Source organism: Bactrocera dorsalis, chromosome 5 (genome assembly GCF_023373825.1).
Source record: "Bactrocera dorsalis isolate Fly_Bdor chromosome 5, ASM2337382v1, whole genome shotgun sequence".
In the NCBI taxonomy this organism is placed as follows: Eukaryota; Metazoa; Arthropoda; class Insecta; order Diptera; family Tephritidae; genus Bactrocera; species Bactrocera dorsalis.
Genome location: NC_064307.1, coordinates 24,194,030 through 24,215,016, shown reverse-complemented (window position 1 = coordinate 24,215,016; position 20,987 = coordinate 24,194,030). Strand labels below are relative to the sequence as shown.

Here is a 20,987-nt window from a genome sequence, read left to right as displayed (position 1 = left end):
CGAAAGTCGTGAGCTGCTTGAGCCATACGTAAAGAATCGTTGCTGGACTCTACCAAGTGAATGGCGCTAAGAGAACTTTCCTCACTCGCGTGAACTTCCGCACATGGTTTCATTCTCCGACATAATTAATGTTTATCAAACTTGTAAATATATATATATATATGTTTATGTACAAGAAATAATTTTTTTTTTTGTTGAAATTACAGATATGACATCACTAAAGCTGACATACAAACTTAATGATCAAGACCAAGTCCGTCATTTTATAAAAAATCACCTAAATTTCAATTTCTATAAAAAACAAATTTCCTACAGCCATTGTTGCCATATGTTTCTGCTGTGTTGCTGAAGCATTTGGGTTCACTTGGTTGACGCCAACGTAGGCATTACTAAATACTAAGCATTGATATGCACATATCCACATACTCGTACATAAACAAGTATACACGAGTGTGAGTGTGCGTGTTTGCGCACTTACGAGTAGATGGTTGCACGTACAAGAACATATTGGTGTTTGCCAGCGCATGTAAATATTCATATTTGCAATAGTGTAACGTGTTGAAATTAGCATTTATGAATTCTCGTCCAAATGTCGATGGCGATGGTGATGTCGATGTTGAGCGTCTTGCCGTTTGCTATTGATATTGCCGCTATTGCGAAACGCTCTCGTAGCTCTCGTATTGGCAATATCTAAGGACGATATAATCAACCGTTGCGCAGCTATTAGAGTGGTTCGTGCAACATGCCAACAGCGTCAGCACCGGCAGCAACAGCACCAAAGTCAATTTGCATTCGAACTTAATTTTAAAACTGGCAAATAAGCATGTGTTTGTCATTTGCAGCGCTACGAGAACACTTTAACTTCAGTTAAAGACATTTGCTACGCTGAGAACTGTTTAAACTATGAAATCAAGATTTTCGTAAACATGTGTAATACTTATATTTATAGTAATGAGAGAATTAAAAATCTTTGTATAATACTTTCCAACTTTTTTTTGTACGTCAATTTTTTTATAAATGGCTAATCGAAAAAAGCACTGGTGTAAAATTTAAAAAGCTAGTACTTACTAGAAAAAAAGAAATGAATAAAAGATAGCTTCTTGATAGATATATTCCTTAGTCATACATTTTTGTTTTTTCCTAAAAAAGTACATAGGTAAATAAGTAAAAAAATTATATTAGGTTGTCAAAACTCTTTTCCGCTTTTTTGCTCTTTATTCAATGCTTTATAAAAAGTGTTACAGTGATCGGATTTAGTTCAAATATGCGCCATTTCGTTCGATAATCTGTTTCCATCTAGACGGCAACTTCATAATACCCCCCTCGTAGAAGCCCCACTCCTTAGTTGTTCACAGTCGATGATAAAATTAAGCGTCTGGCGATATGGGAGCAGCTCATAGTGTATGATTCCCTTACAATCCCACCAAATACACAGCAAAGGCTTTCTGGCCGTCAATACTGGCCTGGCCACTGTTTGGGACGATTCACCGGCCTTCGACCACGACCGTTTTCGCACGCACAATTCGAACGTTTACAATTAAGTTTTAAAATAGCTAATAAAATATTTTTTTTGGATAAATGAATATGATGTTAAAATAAAATTAATTATTATTTCACCTTATACGAGAGAACAGGGCCTCTATTGTAGATATAAATTAAACACACAATGTAGTAATAAAATTACGTATACGTTACGTATACGACCTGGCAACTAATCAACGGCCATAAAAATTACTGATTTGAAAACCGTTTGCAGGAGAAACCACTATACGACACCCTAACTTGTATTCGGCCAAAAGCAAGCGAAAATAATAAGTACAAGTCAGGAAGATACGGAGGTTTTCTTTTATATTTCCGGATTAAAGAACAAAAGCAAATATTAATCATCGAAAATCTCCTTCTGAACGCACCAACCACCTCTACACGTGTCGAAAAACGTTGGACCCTTAGGTTCGGGACACAATTTTTACATCGTAACGGCGGCAATCGTCACAAGCGCACTCCAGCAATCATAAAAGGCATCTTTGGTCATATCTTCATTGCTCTGATGCGGATTGTGGCTAGACACTCATCCACCGGAGTGAATAAAAGGACTCGACAACTGTGTCTTTCTCTCAAATGGAATTTGCGCTAATTTATATTACCGCTGTTCTTGGACGACGGTAATGTCAACCTTTACTTTTACAAGAACATCAACCAGCTGGGTAGCACCATCTTCCCAAGGTATATTTCCTTAAATCATAGTCCCTAATACGTTCGATGAGGTCTTCATCAAAGTCCTTCATACGAGGCCGTTGTTTCTTTTTCATAAGAAGTGGTGGATCTCAAATACAGTGCACAATCTCGCTAGGCGAGTAGTAAAAGTTTTATCCACATTTATATAGCGAGCCGATTATTTCAAGAGCGACACCCGCTCGCAGCCGCAGCTCTGGTGAACAGACTTCACACAAACAGCGCTGCACTAATAGATTCTGGAAAAACAAATGATTTTGTACGAACAAGTCAAAATTCGTCATGGAGTGATCTACCATTTCGGTTAGATTCACTATACCATCGATAAACACTGGTCCTTGATGGAGCTTCATCATCAAATATTTAGTTAAGTTCATATATGCGCTGTTGCTGAGATAATCCACATCGAAAGTTATAAAACAGAATCGCCCGAAAATGTTCATGATTTAATTCCTTTTGTTGACCGAGGTGAATATTTTAAGTTACTGTAAACAATACAAATAGCACGCATATGTCAAAAGGTTTTGAGTACGTATATCATCAAAAATGTCAAACATTACGATAAAGTTTTGAGTTGCCGAATTTCAAGACTAGGGTTGCCAAATCCCGAAATATAAAAGGCAACCTACGTAGGAAGACTCGATAAACTGAATTAAGGGTGTGTAAAATATTTCGAAGAGTCTACATATAGTTATATGAGGTCTAGTAAAAAGAAATCTATTATTTTTGCATTAAATTGAAGGTTTCATTTAGCAATATTATAGTTATCTGATATACATATGTCAAATACTGACAGTCAATTTTCATAAGCTTCTTTTGAAGCTAATTTTTTTCACTACAAAAACTATTTTATTAACAGGAAGAGGTAGTAATCACATTGGGTCTGGTTAAGAGAATAAGATGAATGGCTAAGAACTTCTCAACAAACTCTGGGAGCTTCTGTTGCAATTCCTCTCTCTTTAACTAAAGCTAAACGCTTCTGGTCGATTGCTGCCTTAAGACGGTCCAACTAATGACAGTATGGGTCGGAATTAAGTATTTGGTATTCTTCCAAAAACTTTGCAAAATCGTTTCCGCCGGCTCACCGCTATTCAACCACATATGTATAAATATTTTTCATGAAAAAATCTCCAAATCTACGAATTCGCTTGGAATCATAATATCGCGGAATTAAAATAGCTCTAATGCCGGCTTCTACACTGCAATAATAACACCATATAAACCACTAAGACGCATGCCAACACACAAACTAACATATAGACAAGTAACGGCACAAAAGAAAATGGTACGCCAGGTATTCTTTTCATAGTTACCGCAAGTTAATTTTTTTGTTATTTTTAAGTTGCACGCGTTTCTTCCCTTTCCGGTGGTTATTTGCATTTTTTCGGCATCTTTGTATTCATTGCTGCATTTCTCGTATTCCCTCAACTCGTTGCAATAAACTTGGCGTGAAAATGTTTTCAAATAAACAAATGAAGATACATAATTATAAATACTTGCTGCTTTCTATGCAACGCACGCCAAAAAAATAGCAGAAGAAATAATAATATGAAGAGAATGAGGCACACACTCGTACAAGGGCAGTCGGATAATACCTAAGCTTCGACACCCGATGGTGCCACTATGGTATTTACCATCATGGAGTTCGTTGTCGGGTGTATTACTATGAAACTGTCAGCCTAATCGAGTTCCTTGTTTTTTTTTTCGGGTGTGGCCACGGATATAGAAAAAAACGGAAGAAGAGTAAAATCGGTTACTATTGGATTCATGTTCCTGGAAGGGAAATCTGATCAGATAATGACGCAGTGAAATCAAAGAGCACTCAGATTCTGTGTGATCTTGGTTTAATGCATTTAAATGGTTGTCAGTATCAGGTGTCCCGAAAAAGTTTTACGAAATTTCATGATCTGGTCTCACCAGTAAAACTTAATAAAGTAACTCCACGCTTGACCTACTACTAAGAGATAGCACTATTAAAAGGTACACTGACTGACGGTCCGAAAATGTTGAAAGATATTGATGATAGTGTAGGAGGCCTGAAAAGCCTACCAGTTCGCAAGGAGGCATAAAAAGGCATTGACAACAACTCACAGGCATGCGTCGGGCATAGTTGTTAATGGAGGGTAACAACATCACCAGGTTTAAAAGTATTCCACCTCACGAGACACAAATTCCGGTCACCTGTGGCATTTTAGACTGGGCACTGTGGGCATAATTAGCACCTATTTAACTGGCGGTTCTACGACACGGAAACTCCTCAGCGCCTAATGCTAGACTTCACGGCCTGTTTACGCAGTATCAAGGCCCTTGGGCCCCTACTGGGCCTATGTGCATCCTTGTGACAGAGGGGACGGCTCAATAAACCTTAGGTCTCTGTGGAAGCCTCAATTTCTTTTTGTCTGTTTATCTATGATCTCATATTAACAGAGCGGGGATTGAAAATATGCGTGACCCAAGAATTTCTTCGTGGTTTCATAATCGTCGATGGAGCTTGATCCCACTGCTCCACACAAGAGATCACAAGAGAGTCGAAATACTAGTTCAAATTGAAGAACCTGTCCGGAACAAGGTGAAAGGTTTGCTATCGACTGGAAAGTTGACTTTTTTTGGTATTTACGAGATGTGATCAGTATCTATTAGTTAGAGAAGAACAAACCGGTCACAGGGTTCTACTATGTGACTTCTTCGTCTGATATGACAGTGAATTACCGAAAAAATAAAGAAACACACAACAAGGCTGACACCTCCGCCGCTGCCACGGTAAATTTGTTCGAACTAGGCTATGAACAGGAAGCCCTTAAATCGTATTCTTCAGTTTTTAGCTCCAAACAAATTCTTGGAACAAATAATTCGCCAGACAGAAGTTCGAATGACTAAGTTATCGTCACTATAGTGGTCTACTTTACCGAACTCCAGAAACCATTTCAGATGTGATAGTGAAATTGGAGAGCCTTTGAGTCACGCGCTGAACGGAGGATATGTTAAGGAATAAACCGCTATTTCTGCAAAATTTGTGTTTTGCCTTCACAGCTTAAATACTTAATGATCCACTCTCGTAAATATATGTAAATCTGCGCGTATTATTACAATGCTGCCTTCATGTGGAAACTAAAACCGCCGTCTCCTAGCGATTTGCGCTGTGAGTAGCTCTACGCCCATACAAAGCCACTGCTCAGTAAGTAGTTACGCCTGTTTGTATGTATGTATGAATGTGCCGAAGAAAGTAATGCGATAACCAAAAAAATACAATCAAAAGAAAAACATTTGAGCTAAAAATTTCATAAAAATGTTTTTATTACATTTCACGCGCAGGCTTGAGTCGCGAAAAACTGCTTATGCGAATGCGAGTGCGAGTATTATTCGCACAATAGCAAGGACTTAGTCATGGTTGTAGCTGCTGCTGGTGGATGGCTCACGCTTTGTCGGCAACACAATAGATGACAGTGGCGGCGTATTATGTAGAACACACACTCACACCCTCGCACTACCTCACATCCTCGACTCCCTACCCGCCCACGGCAATACGATACAATCCAAGAAGAAAAGGAAGAGGAAGAAAAAAGCGCCAGAACATAGTCACATTCGCCTGAATTCACAAGAGCTACTGGGGTTTGGCCCCAGCAAGCGGTGCGGGGGCAATGCTCAAGTACTTCAAAGCGAAATTCACAAGTGGTACTTTGCATTTTACTTACTTACTTACGACAAGACCAAAAGGATATCGTCAACGTCTTGCTTCAGCTACTGGCTGCTTGGCATTTACATTTTTTATTTCTTACGAATTTTTATTTTTATATTTATTTTATACTTTGAGTCGTGTTCCAGCGAAAAGAAAAAGCAAGTGGAAAATAAAAATTAAATAAAATGACGACAACAACAACTATTGCCTACAACCCAAGCAGCAGTTGTCTTGGAAACTGCTCATGCAAATGCTTGAAAATTCGAATGTCTTATTCTTTTATTTATTTTGGTGATTTTGTCTCGCGTAAAAGCGGGAGACCAAAACAGGGTGCCATATTGAATTGCCTATATATTTTTGTAAACGAAACTTTTGTGTGTAAAAGGATTGTCTCTTGATTTTTGTATGATCTAAAATTAGCTGCTCGCGAGTTGAAATCATCTCAGCAAATTCCTTCTGAAGTATCTTGCGTTTACTAAAGTCAGATTGAAGTGAGGAGTCTCACTGCTTCAACTTTCCATCCATTTAAGGTTCCCTGATTTTTTAAGGAAAAAACACAGAAACATCAAATTTATGGGAATGAGCATTCTTTGGCATTTATTTTTTGAAGAATTCTTTATTGGCGTAAACACCGCTTACCCGCTTACGTAAGTCTTTTTGAGGATTATCGCCTTCAAATGTTGCCCGCGGCTACGTCTCAGACGGTTCATCAATTGAGTCCAATTTTCGATGATTCGTTTGAGCATTTCGACTCGTTACTGGCGAATGGCACACGTGGTGTTTTGCTCCAAGGCCAAAACCGCAGCGGGATTGTTCGTATAGACTTTAGACTTTACGTATCCCCACAGAAAAAAGTCTAACGGTGTGAAATCATATGATCATATGTTGATATGGTGCGCAATTGACCGACCCAAAACATGAAATTATCTGCTCACCGAAGTGTAATCTCAAGAAATCCATTAATTGATGCGATGTGTGGGAAGTGTCGACATCTTGTTAAAGCCAAATGTCGCTGAGATTACGAGTTTCAATTTCAGACAACAAATACTCGTAGTTGGTTATCTTTGCGCGAAAGCGTCGCGATTGATGAATACCTTCTCACCGCCTTCATTTTTGAAGAAATATGGCCCGATGATTCCACCAAGCCGTTGTTTTTTTTCTGGAGGAAATGACAGCTCTTCAGGTTGCTTGGCATCCTAAATACGTCAATTTTGCTTGTTACGTACTCATTGAACCAAAAATCGGCCTCATCGCTGGTTCTTGGAACTTTTAAAGAGCCCATAGGCCGAAGCGATGTCGCTTAGGAAGGTCGAGCGGCTTCAGTTCTTGCACAAGCTGTATTTTGTTCCCTTTAAATTTAAGATCTCGTCGTAAAATGCGCCAAGTCCTTCCATACGTCAGTTCTCTTCTCTCCAAGGTCTTCGTGTACATTCTCAGTGGCGGCTAATATATTTTCTTCACTGTGCTGTACGATATCCGTTCGGTCGAATATTATCCAATAATGTTGGTTGATGGTGTTGCGAATAGTAGACCGATGTTGACCAGAAGTTGAGCTAATCTCGCGATCTGTCAAAAAAATAATTAAAAAAATTACCTCTACTTGAATCACCCGTTAATATCGTGAAAGTATCAATTCCCAAAAAATCAAATTGTTTGTTAATCCTTTAAGTTTAACACCTGATCTACCCTTTGAAATAAAATTCTTCTAGAATGTTAGTTACTATATTTGTTGTATTTGTTTGCAGAACATTTAACTAAAATATCGCAGTATTTATAAACACACGATTTTTTCATCGAAATCGGTAATGTTTTCACAGGCTGGAGGGGTGTTTGCTCCTCTATATTATCGTAAACCGACCTATGCCATCCGAATGTAATATGGGTTCCTTGAGACCTTTCTCTCAAGGATAAGACCCAAGTATCTAACCTCACTGTCCACGGGTTGACGAATAGAGCCTATAAAGAGATCACTTTTACTTGGATTTATCACTAAACCATTTCTACCTACCCACTTAGTTATCACTTTTATGTGTCCTTGGATGAGATCGTAAACGGTGTTTAAGAATTGTCATATTCATATTTTTTTGTTATCAAAATAAGTAACTTGTTTCACTGTGTCGCGGAATAGACGAAACTTTAAGGAAAAATGTTATAAAGTCACATTAACACGTACGACTGAGCAAAAGTTATTAATGTGGAAAGTAACACCAACAATACCAACAACAAACAACACATAAGCATATCTCATAAAGTAGTTGCTGCGAGAAAACTCTTTGTGTTAAATTTTTTTCTACAGAAGAATTCTGCACATCTCAACAGCATATGAACATATAAATATTTTGAACATATAGCTGTGAACAACAAAATAGCTACACTTTTGAATTTACGCTTAATTTTTGATGAAATAGAAAAAAGAAGAATTCAGTGATTATGAAGAAGATGGCCATGCATTATCTAAAAAAAGGAAAAAAAATGTTTACTTCGGCTGCACCGACTTTTTAATAATAGCGTGTATATGTGCATTGCTAATAGCTATTTCAAAGGTTTGTGTTCAACGGAACAGATTAGCTAGCTCTGTCTAGCCCCATTGATGCAAGCACCCTTTAAATCGATTTAAGGTTATTCCTCTTCTTTACTGGTAGACATAGCTTACACGATTATAGCCGAGTTACAGCAGTAAGCCAATTGTTTCTTCTTTTCGCTGTTTGGCGCTAATTCCAGATACCTAGTAAAGCCAGGTCCTTCTCCACCTGATCCCTCCAACCGAGTGGAGGTCTTCGACTTCCTATGCTTCCAGCGGTGGATACTGAATCGAAAAGACCACAAATATTCCTCAAAATCTTTTTCTCGAACAATCCTAAAGCCGACTCATCAGATGATGCTATTGTCCATGACTCCGCACCATATAGCAGAGCAGAAATAATGAGAGAGTTGTGGCGTTTGGTCGTTGTTCGTAGAGAGAGAATTTTACTTTTAAATTGCCTTCGCAGTCCAAAGCAGCACCTGTTGGAAAAGGTAATTCTGCGTTGGATTTCAAGGCTGATGCTGTTGTTGGTGTTGATGCTGGTTCCAAGATAGGCGAAATTGTCTGCGACTTCGAAGTTATGACTGTCAACAATGACGTGGGAGCCAAATCGAGAGTGTAATTACTGTTTGTTTGATGACAGGAGATATTTCGTCTTGCCCTCGTTCACTATTAGACCCGCTTCGCTACCGTATTCAGTCTGGATAAAGTAGAACTAACGACTCTGTTGTTGAGGCCAATGATATCAATATCATCGGCGTACGCCAGCAGCTGTCTTATATATGATTGTAGTTACTTTCTCTATTCAACTTTACAGCTCGTATAATTCTCTCCATCAAAAGGTTAAAGAAGTCACGTAATAGGGAATCTCCTTGCCTGAAACCTTGTTTGTATCAAAGGGCTTGAACAGGTCCATCTCGATTCTAACAGAGCTTTTGGTGTTACTCCACTTCAGTTGACGCACCTGCATTAACTTTGGTTCAATCTTCGGGTCTTCGGATATTGTAGTGTTACCTTGGGCTATAATCTATTTAAATTTTGGGAAGATATTTTGTCAAATAAAATAGTTTTCCATACAAAAAAAGAGATATAAATCGACTTCGTCAGACGTTGAGACTTTTTCGTACAGTCCATTGCAACTCCGCATGAATAAATTAAAGCCCTCTAGACTGGACTGGGTATCTCGGCTCAAACGAATCAATCCGCTTTGATCATACATTTTTGCGTCGGTAAAATCACATTCTACCTACCCTTTGTTCTTTCTCACCCTCACCACTCGCTGATATTGGGTCAATTGGTAACTTATAATAGCTCGAACAACATAATCTATCATCGCTCTCTAATGTGGTTTATGAGCAATATGTGGCTCTTTGTACCAAATTGAACATTTTTACATTCAAATGCAACAACAAAATTATTAATTTAAGTTTAATACATAATAATAAGTGAGTATTTCATTTATTTGGTACTCGTATAACCGCTTAATATTTCACCTCTAGCCGTCTTTTTGGCTCGCTAGAATTGATCTCTAATCTCTTTTCGAAAGGTTCGCATGGGAAATCCACAACAGAGTTCTTCGAATGAATTCTATAGAAACGAGTGGCGATTATGTCACGCTTGCTTTTTTGATTTTATCTCACTATTATATTATGCCAGTCATATCAATTTATACCATTTGTTTCGTCGATTCACTATTTTCCACAATTTGGCGAATTGAGATTAGATTTTATTCTCATTTCATTACTAAAGCGAATAACTGCATATTTTTTGACAAATCACAGTCGAGAATTTAAGTCTAAATAAAGTTCTCATAACGCAAATATATACATACATACTTACCGTTATATGCATGTGCGTTAGCCGTTACACCCACACAGAGCCGAAAACGTGCAAATGAGCAATACTCGCCAACACAATCACTTCCCAACGCCAACAGCCAAATACAAACATACATACGTACATACATCGAAGTTCATACTTATCTATGTAACTTTATGGTACGCTTTCAGATGGGACGTCGTGGCAACAAGCCAAACAAATAAATATTTCAAGTGGTTGTTGCCAAAAGAGAGTTTGTGCCTTTGTGAAGGAGCAATAAAAACAATTGTTACAGCAAAAAATGAGCAACTTCAATTGTTTACCACCAAATGCCTGACGGTAAGGTGCGGATACCCTGCCGACCGACCGACCAACCATCCAACCGACCGAGCCGCTCCACAATGGTAACATGAGTGCGGAACTGAAGCACAAATCAGTAAAGTTCGCATGCCAATCGACTGAGCAGTGGGTAGTTGGTCGAAAGTATGTGGCCCGTGGCCAACCAATGTGGAACAAAAAGTGGCAACACACCAGAAAACAACAACAACGTCAGTAACAAGAAAATTTCACATATCGCTATTTTTCATGGAAATGTGTAAATGCAAGCATATTGTACAAAGGCGGTACGATAAATATTCAGTCTCCCGAAAAAACCAAAATTTGTAAAAGTGACCGGTTATTGCTCAATATAGTCTCCCTTTAGCTCGATACACTTCATCCAGATGTGCTCCAACTAGATTAAGCCGCTGGAAAAATACGTTTTCTGGAGATATTGAAAGAAGGAGAAGAGTGTACATTGGTATTATTGGCCTCAACACCGGTGCCGTTAGTTCTGCTTTCTCCAGACCGGTTACAGAAGCGAAGAAAAAAGGGGTTTGCTAGTGAACGAGGGCAGGAGCAAATATCTCCTGTCGTAACTTCGAAGTAGTAGATAATTTCCTCTACCTTAGAACCAGGACTAACACCTACAATTACGTCAGCCTCGAAACACAACCCAAAATAACTCTTGCAAACAGGTGCTCCTTCGAACTGAGTAGGCGATTGAGAAATAAAGTCCTCTCTCGACGAACAAAGACCAAACTATAAGTGAGTCATCATTCCAGTCCTACTCCATTGTGCTGTGGCATAGCCGAAGAGATAGCGGCTCCGCTGTCTAGATCAACTCTGAACATATTCGTCGGAATATCTGCTGGGGGTGACCTGCGCTCCTTTGGAAAGACCAATGGAGAAAGACCTGGCTACACTTGGAATCTCCAAGCGCCAAACAGCGAAAATGAAGAACGACTGGCGCGCTGTTGTAAACTCGGCTATAACTGCGTAAGCGGTGTCTACGCCAATAAAGAAGAGGAGATCTTCGAAGTAAGTCTTCGTGATGGTGATGACCTCATTATTCGGCTCCAAGTTCTATAACATTCTGTAGATGGAGCAGCAGTTTTTATTCGGAAGAATTTACTCAAAAAATCGAGTTTTGTCCTTATCTAAGTAGTTTAAGTAGATCACTTTTTACGAATCCCGGAAAACGGTGGTCATCACCTTTCCGGCTGATAAGACAGTCTTTTCCTTCTTCGGAGCATGTTCACCGGAAGAAGGACAAAGTTTTGAATAAACCAGGAGTCTAATTCAGTTGAAAACTTGACAGTAGCTGTCTACGTGAACCTACTACACATTATCTAAATATCCATTACAAGAACAACAACGCGTATGTTACTATAAGGTTACTGATAGTAAAGTTACCTTGTGATAGTGGAGCCAACATACGGTGAGGCTAAATATTGAGGCTTAAAAATGGTGGACCAGCCTCGTACACAGCTAATACAAACATATGTATATCGGAAAGTCTGTTCGTTCGCATGTGTGTGTATGAGTGGCAAATTTGGGGTTATGTGTGCAGAAACATAAGTGGACGTACTTAAATGGCGAAAAGGCTAATATACGCCCCTATCCGCATCGAACTTTCTGCTTAGTCCCTACGAATAAAAGTGCAAACTCACACACATACACCCGCAAGTGTTTGCTGTGTGCGCATACAAAGAGTGAGTGCCAGATATTTTAAACTTTTGACCAATTTCAACTTTGGCTTGGCTTGGCCTGGCTTGGCTCGGCTGGTGCAGCAGTTGGCGGCTACAACATTCGGTTTCGTCGAACGCCACCAGCGCCACCTTCGCAATTTATTGCCATGGCAATCTGCTGCCACTCGTACTTTTGATTGCGGACTTGCCAGCAACTATGTAACTGCTTATGTGACTATAAGCGTGTATGTCGGTACACATGTGCGGGCCGGTCGCATTTTTATTGCACTAACTGCCCCAATCCATTTATAATTGTTGCTTCACACACATGCTACCGATAACTGTTTATGGTTTATACTCAGATACATACAAACATACGTCATTTTAACCACATATAATCCCCACATAGCCACCACATGCCCGCTATACTCAACGCCCACTTCATTTTCGTTGATATTACCGCCGCTGTTCATATTGCTGCGTCCCCCCAATCCTCTTGGGCGTTTCCATTTGCGGTTATAAATATTTTACTCTCACTGCGCCAACAGTTCTGCAGACTTGCAGTGCGTTACCATTTGACCAAAATCATTTTTGAAAGCATCACAAGGATTCGCGAATTGAAATGCAACGGACTGCCGCAAGCACATGCCGACTTTTCGCTAAAATATGGCCCTTTGTATGCTTGTGTGTACGTATGTTAGTTCATAAAATTTGGAGAAGTATATATTAGTCGCGCTATCGTTTTGTGGTTAGAATGTCCAATATGAACGCAGTTGTCCCTTCTGCGTTTTAAGCTCAAGGCTTATCGTAGGACTTTAAAGCCCTAGGCCATAAAGAGAAAACCGATGACCGTAGATGATTGTAATGAATTGTTAGAGAAAAAATCTATAATATATTGTTGCAGAATACCGGATCCCCTGAGAACTCCGATCCACTGAGAAATTCTCCCCGATCTCCTTCACTGCTCAGCGAGTTAATTTGTGCTCTTTTCAATAGACTGAAGATCTACCAATGGACTGAGGAGGTTAGTTACGTTTTTAATCAAAGATCATAAAATTCATAAAGTCGCATTACGTAGATAGCACACCTCTAAGTCTGGCCATTTCTCCAAAGTATGTCGATGGCTACAAACGGATTCTTGGGTTCGCATATGACGAGCAAGATTACTTTGTATTTGCACCAAGTTCTGTAGCTGAGCATTTTAAGGGCATAGTTCTTCCTTAGGTACGTTCCTATTATTATCGTCGACCCGTTGTTGTAGCGGTTATCTAAACCCTGCTTGGGTGGTAAGGTTCAGGTTTTCATTGAAGTCATCTTACTTTAAGCTCAGGAAACGTGCAGTTTCGACGGCGTCGGACCTTAAGAAGAGGAGTTTTAGATAAGTGGGTTTCTTTGGACATGCAAGAAGATGGTTTGGGTAATGCAGGAATTCATTGCACGCAGGACATATGTTTGGATGTCAGGGTCTATTCTGGATAAGAAGGAATCTAGCCTGCTGTAGTGTCACAAACGCATCTTAATATATTAGAAAAAAAATCCATTCACACGGATGGATTTGAACAATTTAACAAATTCGGTTACGGCCTACTTCGGTACCGGCATTGATATATACTATTTAGATTGAAGCGATATTATTCCTGCAGACAACTTGTGATTATTGTTACTGTTCCACACTTCTTAGACTTTGCGATGACTTCTAACTAAAATTTCAGAATCATATCGTGTTTGGTCGGACTGGACAGGGTTCTGTTATAGATATCAAGGTGTCCAGTAATTTAGCCCGCTTATGCTGGTCGGCGAGGACCGTCATGAGTGCTCCGACTAGTGGGCTTTAGAATATCGTTTCCGATATTCCTGAAAGTGATGGAGGTGTTCAAAAGAATCACCGCTTTGACGGTCGATGGACATAATAACAACTGGATAACAACTTGGAAGGGACATATGAGAAGGTGAAATGTAGTAAGTTCATGCTTCCAATGGATATATCTGAGGATATCTTACAATCGCCTATCAATATAAATTTGACCATAGTCGCTCAAAGAGAGAAGCATTAATTTGTTTGCTGAAGACCCAAGTTATTGCCCGAATTGAGGTTCTAATTTCGTGGTTTATTTTGACATTGGCATGGCGGTAAATAGAGCAAAATTTGTGTCTCCTGTTATATGGAGTGAAGTTAAAATGAATTGGTGCCATGATGCTAAAACGTGATTGGGCTCGTGAGTTGTTAAATATCATAGTCGCTGGTTTTGAAGGAAAATAAAGCTAAAAACTTGCCACCTGCTTGAACATTTTTCCCTCAAGGGAATCTGACGTTAAAAAGCGAAGCACGAATTGTTATTTATGTAGGTGGGAACGGATAGGTTTGTCAGGATGCATGGCCTTCTGAAGCGATCGGTTTTTTGGGATGCTACTGAAGCTCGGAGATTTGCAGCATAGTAGATTGGTTTCCGCTAGGATCTGATTGTTTCTAATATACCATGGGAAGTTCAAAGCTGATCTTAGAGAAACCCTTTTGTTTGTAAAAAAGGGTTTCAGTGAGCTGAAGGCGCCGTTGGCCTTGTCTCGAACTGCTGAGATTTTATTCGGGCAGTTTAGCCGAGGTATTTCGCGGAGAGCCCCCAATTGATGGGAAACGTATTTACCAAGATTTTTAGCGGTTTTCGCGCTCGCCGTGAAAAAAAGGTTGTCTCTGATTTCCTTGTGTTGATATCGAATCTCCACAACCAGTACCAGTCGAGGATGGTGGAGATAAATTTATTGAGGCCGGATGTGCTGCAGTCAATAGTACGGTAGGCGTACAGGAAAGCAACATCATCTGCGTATTTAGCAATGAGGATTTTTTTCTCTGTTGGGAGTAACAATAACTCTTGAACATTACTGGGGAGAGTTTGGAGCCCTGGGGGACTCCGGCCGTGAACGGGTGAGCTTCGGAGAGCTCACTTTTCACTTGACCAGTGATTTTTTGGTCAGTCAGTGGACCAAGCCGATGAGTTATTGTAGGAAGTTTTGCTTTATGCGCTTGGAAATGAGCCCATCATGCCAGACCCGATCGAATGCTTGCTTGCAGTCAAGAAGGAGCATATGGATATGTCGCCCTTTGTTGAGGTTGTTAGCCACAAATTCGCAATAGTTATCGCGCGGTACCGCGTTTCTTCCGAAACCCATGTTGGAAATCGGGGAGAATTTTCTCTTCCTTAACAAATTTCTACAACTGGGAGAGAATTATGTTTTCATCTGCTTTGCTGAGGGTGCAAAGTAGGCTTATGAGGCGATGCTTTGTCGGGCCGCTTAGGGTAAGGCCCGGTTTGGAAAGAAAGACGACTGTGGCGACTTTCCTGGCGTTTATGATGTTGCGTAAGGCGACAAGGTGCTTACGTGGTAGGATTTTTAGCACACTGTTACCGATGCCGTCATGGTTTTTAAGAGAGCGGAAGCCTTTTTCAAGTAAACACTCAATTATATAAATGTTTTATGAAAGTTTATTAAAAGCGTTAAAAATTAGAGTAAAAATCACAATCATCTGTATATAACATAGTGATACTAAATAACACAAAAAAAATCAACAATTTTTTTTTTAAACAACAAATAAATAAATATAACAATTATTGCAAAGCATATATAAATAGTTTCATAAATATAAAATATGAGTTTAACAAATAAATATAAAGCCTTTTTTATAAACATTCTTGTTGAAACATGTCTTTGGTTTTAGTTTTTGAGATTTACTGTTAGCGTATTTTATGCTTATATTACGATTAAGCATATATATGTATAAGTATGTATGTATATAGTAATAATAATAGGCAACAAAGCATTGTTTCGTAAAGCACTTCGTTTTCACTAATTGTTACAATATAATAATTGATAATTTTATATTCTCATAAGTTTTATATTTTATTTCGCTTAGTAAAATAATTATGTTATAAAAACTACAGTCAGCCACTTAAATGAGTCACTTTGCAAATTTATATAGAGAAAACTTGCTAACTGACGTAATTAAGTGGCTGTCTGAACGCCTCATAAGTCATTTATTTTATTGTAAACATTTGTAACACAACTAAAATTATTGAATGAATTGACTAGAATGTTAAATGAGTTGCATGGCTGTTAGCTTTTAAAAGCTTCATTATAAAATTAGCATTAACTTTTGATTTTTGAGTATTATAATTACTTGTTTGAATATTTTAATATCATATTTGAGTATTGTATTATTTTTGTTATAGTTGTATAAATGTTTGATGTTAGTATATGTTAATGTATAAATTTTATGCTATTTTGCCTTGGCTGTTAAAGTTCAGCGGGCATTTTTAATTCTTTAAACTATGTACCTAAATATTTTCTATATGAAAATGAGTATGTAGCATTTCAAAAGGTACCGTTATTACTAAGCATTATGAACACACAACTACAAAAGCACGTTTTTTGTTTACAGACTGCTGCATGGGGTTGCCACCAGTACTTTAGGAGTTATTTTAAACCTTAAAAATTCCGAATATTTAAAATTTTTTATATAAGAAAAATTAGTTTAAACACAAAACACTCGATAATATTATTTTACGTTCTATAATAATAATATCTTTTTTAACAAAACAATCGAATAGGAAACAGCGTTATTTTATAGTTAAGGCAAGTGTACATTTGTGCATTACTTAGTGCTTTGGTTGTCATTTCAGTTGATTCAATGTCTTTAATGTACTTAATTTAGTTTTTTTTCGCTAATTTTCTACTTATTTACTATGGTTATATAATTATAGATATTTTTTGGATTAAATGACTAGTCACTGACACTTAGCAGCTGGAGCATATGTATATCTTTTTCACTTAATAGCTTAAATATATTGCAACCGAGTATTTAATTCTGTAGTATTTGAGTATTTATACGCACATTTTAAAGCCTCCAATCTTAAAGCACATTATTGTATAGCACATACTGCAGATGAACCTGAATATTGATTATTTAAGCGTCTTTTCATGCCCTCCAAATAAATATCACGATGGAATAGACCAGCCGCCAATGGAATACTGCAAAACGAATGTGTACAAATTAGTATAAAAAGTATAACATAATAATATAAGTGGGATCTCCTACGCTTCCTTCTAAGTATTATAAACTTCGAGGCAAACTTATTATACTCTGTTCAAGCGATAATGAATAATAAAATTTGACAAAAAAAAAATGAAACTTACGAATCGGTGCCCGCGCGAATCTGTGTTTTGAACAACGCCCACACCGGTTTGTGATCCGAAGTTGTTATGGATGGCACAGAATCATACAGCAAACACTGCACATATGGCTGTGCAGCGTTTACACCTGACGGAAGCGTACTGCCACGACGTATGCCCAAACCCTGTGACTGTCTATACTTATAAAGAATGCGATCGGTGTATGCGGGAGCGCGTTGTTTGGATGATGTATCGAAATGTTGGGTGCCAGGATCATACTAAAATTAACAAGCAAAAAATACATAAAGTTTGCATTCAAAATTTCCATAAAATTTCAAAGCTATTAAGACACACCTTATATGTTGGTGGAAATGTTATATTCGCTTCCATAAAACCACGAAAAGCAGCGCCGTCTGCCAAAACTGATGATAATTGATCGGTATGCATATAGCCGTGTGGCAAGTGTGAGGGTAATGGAAATTTTGTATTTTGAATCCATTCCAAGAGTTTTTCACGCGGTTCACCAAGACGGAAATTGAGATCACCACACCAAAATACATTATCGAAATTCTGTGTTACATCCTTATTTTTATGACGTAAATTTAAATTTTTTGGCAAATCAAGCGCATGTATAATGCGTTTCACATCGGACACGCGTTCTTTGACTTTCTGCTGATGAGCGGTCAAATGTGATGTAACGAATAGCATTGATGTACCGAAGATACAAAAGGATATAGCGACGGCACCTTTCGTACGAAAAGCAGTGCCGGTACGTACAGAAAAGGAGGCATCCTCTGGCGCTGAGCAATACCATATAAGATCTCGACGCATGTAAATAGCCAAATGCAGTGTGCCTAAGTTAGTTGAATAGAAGAGTACGTGCGATGGTCCTAGGGTCTCTTGTATTGTCACTTCCCATTCGAAACGATCGGGGCTGGATTCTTGTGTGCCCATAGCGACAACATCCGGCACATGCTCCACAGTTAATGGCAGTACAAAGTCATTCATTTGCCTGAAATTGAAAAATGTGTGACATGTATTTTAAAATTTTAAAAGTTATATTCGTTACTTTGGTGGATTTTGCCCATTCATATTCCATGTGCCCACGAAGATTGTAATTTCTTTATTTGGCAAAATGCGATCCAATTCCGCAGGTCCCAACAGTGCTGAAGATCCCATGTGACCCTCCATGAAACTTCTGTTGAAATTTGATTACAAATACAAATTATGAACGATTCAAGTATTAAATATTTCGTTTAAAATAGTATTAATGTGGTGGTTACCTTTCTCGTGCTTTATCCGTGGGTATTAAGCTTAGCACTTGAGCACTCAGCAGCGCACGCCGTGCTAAGCCTACCTGACTGGATTGCAATCGCTGCATTTGTATATTCTCATGGGAACTGAAACGCATATTTTGTGCTTCGTGTGTTTCCAATTCTCTCGCTATGTCTGGTTGGATGGCAATATTTGGCGAAGACATGTGTTGTGGTGTTGTTGCCCGTTTTATGTTGTTGGCTGGCGCATCGTTTAATTTTGGCTCCAACGATGGTAACTCTTTGCCTGGCGGATATAGCTTCAGTCGTAGTCGTGAACGGCAAGCGGAAACTGCCAATGGACGTATTGGACCGCTACAATGTGCACCATCATTATTATGTGGTGGCACTTGTTCACTTTGACCACTTTTTAGTGATACATTTGACGGACTGCTATGCGAGGAGGTAAACATCACCTTAGCCGTAACTGGAGATTCTGGTGCACTGGAACATTCTGTTAAATTCACTCTTGCAATTTTATTTGTCAAGTTTGCATCACCTTTTGGCAATTGCATGGACGAATTTTCATCGGATGACTGTAGCGAAACCGATGTGTTATCTATAAAACTCCAACATAACGTTTGGCTATCACGTTTGAGCGTCGTATTGGCTGGATCTGGTATTGAGTTGTAACGCACTGTTACTGGCGGTGTCATGGGTTTCTTTTCAGCTTTGCAACATAAGCTAAATTGGTGACTGAAACGATTATGATTCGGAGAACGATATTTAGCTGTCTTTCGCAGCACCACTTCAGCAGCGCCACTATCGCTTTGTGAGCCATCAGTGCTACGCCTACGCGCATGTGAATTGGAGTTTATAGCATTACTGTTGTATGGTTGACTTAGGTAATTGCCACGAGCTGGTAGCGTTTTACTCTTGGTTGTTGAGGCATCACTATTACTTTTTAGACCATTTTGTTTTTGCGGCGAAACAGGTGAGCGTTGACGGTCAGCTGAACACTTGGCGAAGGTCACATCATGACTGGTGTTATCATGGTAGTGTCCACATGCGGATGATGGACGCAAGTGGTCCGTTGATTTGTCATGTTTCTTTGAATCACCATCTCTTGGATGTGGCTCTATTTTACTGGAACGCTTTGTCAAAAATCCCAAAATAGATAAGTGCTTGTGGGGTAAGCGAGGACTAGAGTTTGCGCTTTCAACGCGCTCTTCACTATTGCATTCCTGCATTATAAATATTTCAATTTTATATTTGTTAACGTTTAACGTTACACGACGTTTAAATTCATCGCTTTTTTGTAATTTATATCCATAATTCCGTTTTCTCTTTGTGCATTAGATAAAGATATAAATTAAGCTAATCATTAATTCAATCAAGGCAATCCATTCAGTGAGGAACAAACGAATAGCATATATACAATGTGCATATTTCTCTGTTATATGCAATATATTCTATATATTATATCAATTCGAATTTCTTATTCTAATTGTCGCTTTGAATACTTGTATGTTTACATACATATGTATATGTTTAAGTATTTAATTTTTGCATCCAGCACAAAGTTGTTCCACCTCCACATTTGCCACAATTACTTGTACATACATACATGTACACATTTATATTATATTTAATGAAAATATATTTATTCTTAATTGTGTATTATTTCTTTTTAACAATTCTTCATAACGCCAGCGGTGGATAACAGTCATTCCCAGTGCACCCAGAAGTCCATCATTAACAACGTGCCATTAGAAAATCAATACAATTATGCACAACAAAGTATATGTACTATTCGATAATATTTTGGAATCATTTAAAGCTTATAAATCTTAATTATACACTTTTTCATATCATCCTTTTGCTTCTTAAAGTAGAATATATATTTTCGATATTACAAATCGACAAAACCATCATATATTCTTTGATTTATTCCGCCTATAAATTTTAATTACATTTTGTACTTTTTTTATATAAGCTCACAACATCCGTATCACTTTGACAGCAGCTCTCAGTGGTTGCCAATATTTTAAATATATTTTCATAAGGATGCCACAATTTATTTTGAATTCACTTTTAAATTGTGGTGATTTTCCCATTTGGCATGGAACTTCACCACAGGAAATTTCTGCGTCACAGCTCTTTTTATTTACTTTACTTGGCATTTTCGAAATGAAAACATGTTGATAGTTATGGCCCAATTAAGTGACTATAATGAATATCGTTAGGGCTTACTGGGCATGAGATCTTTTCAAATGATAAACAGCACACAAGTAATTATTGTGAATACCATA

The 20,987-nt window shown here is 38.4% G+C and overlaps 1 protein-coding gene across 1 annotated transcript; it reads right to left on the bottom strand.

Annotated features, from left to right (window-relative positions):
- Positions 1-15,727: 15,727 nt before the first annotated feature.
- LOC105223927 (inositol polyphosphate 5-phosphatase E) lies at positions 15,728-20,822 on the bottom strand. Its single transcript, XM_011201820.4, has 5 exons — positions 18,706-20,822; positions 18,492-18,620; positions 17,777-18,434; positions 17,447-17,700; positions 15,728-17,281 (listed from the first exon to the last, which is right to left on the bottom strand). The coding sequence occupies exons 1-5, from the start codon at positions 19,923-19,925 to the stop codon at positions 17,173-17,175; spliced, it is 2,370 nt and encodes a 789-aa protein (XP_011200122.2). The 5' UTR covers positions 19,926-20,822; the 3' UTR covers positions 15,728-17,172.
- Positions 20,823-20,987: the final 165 nt, after the last annotated feature.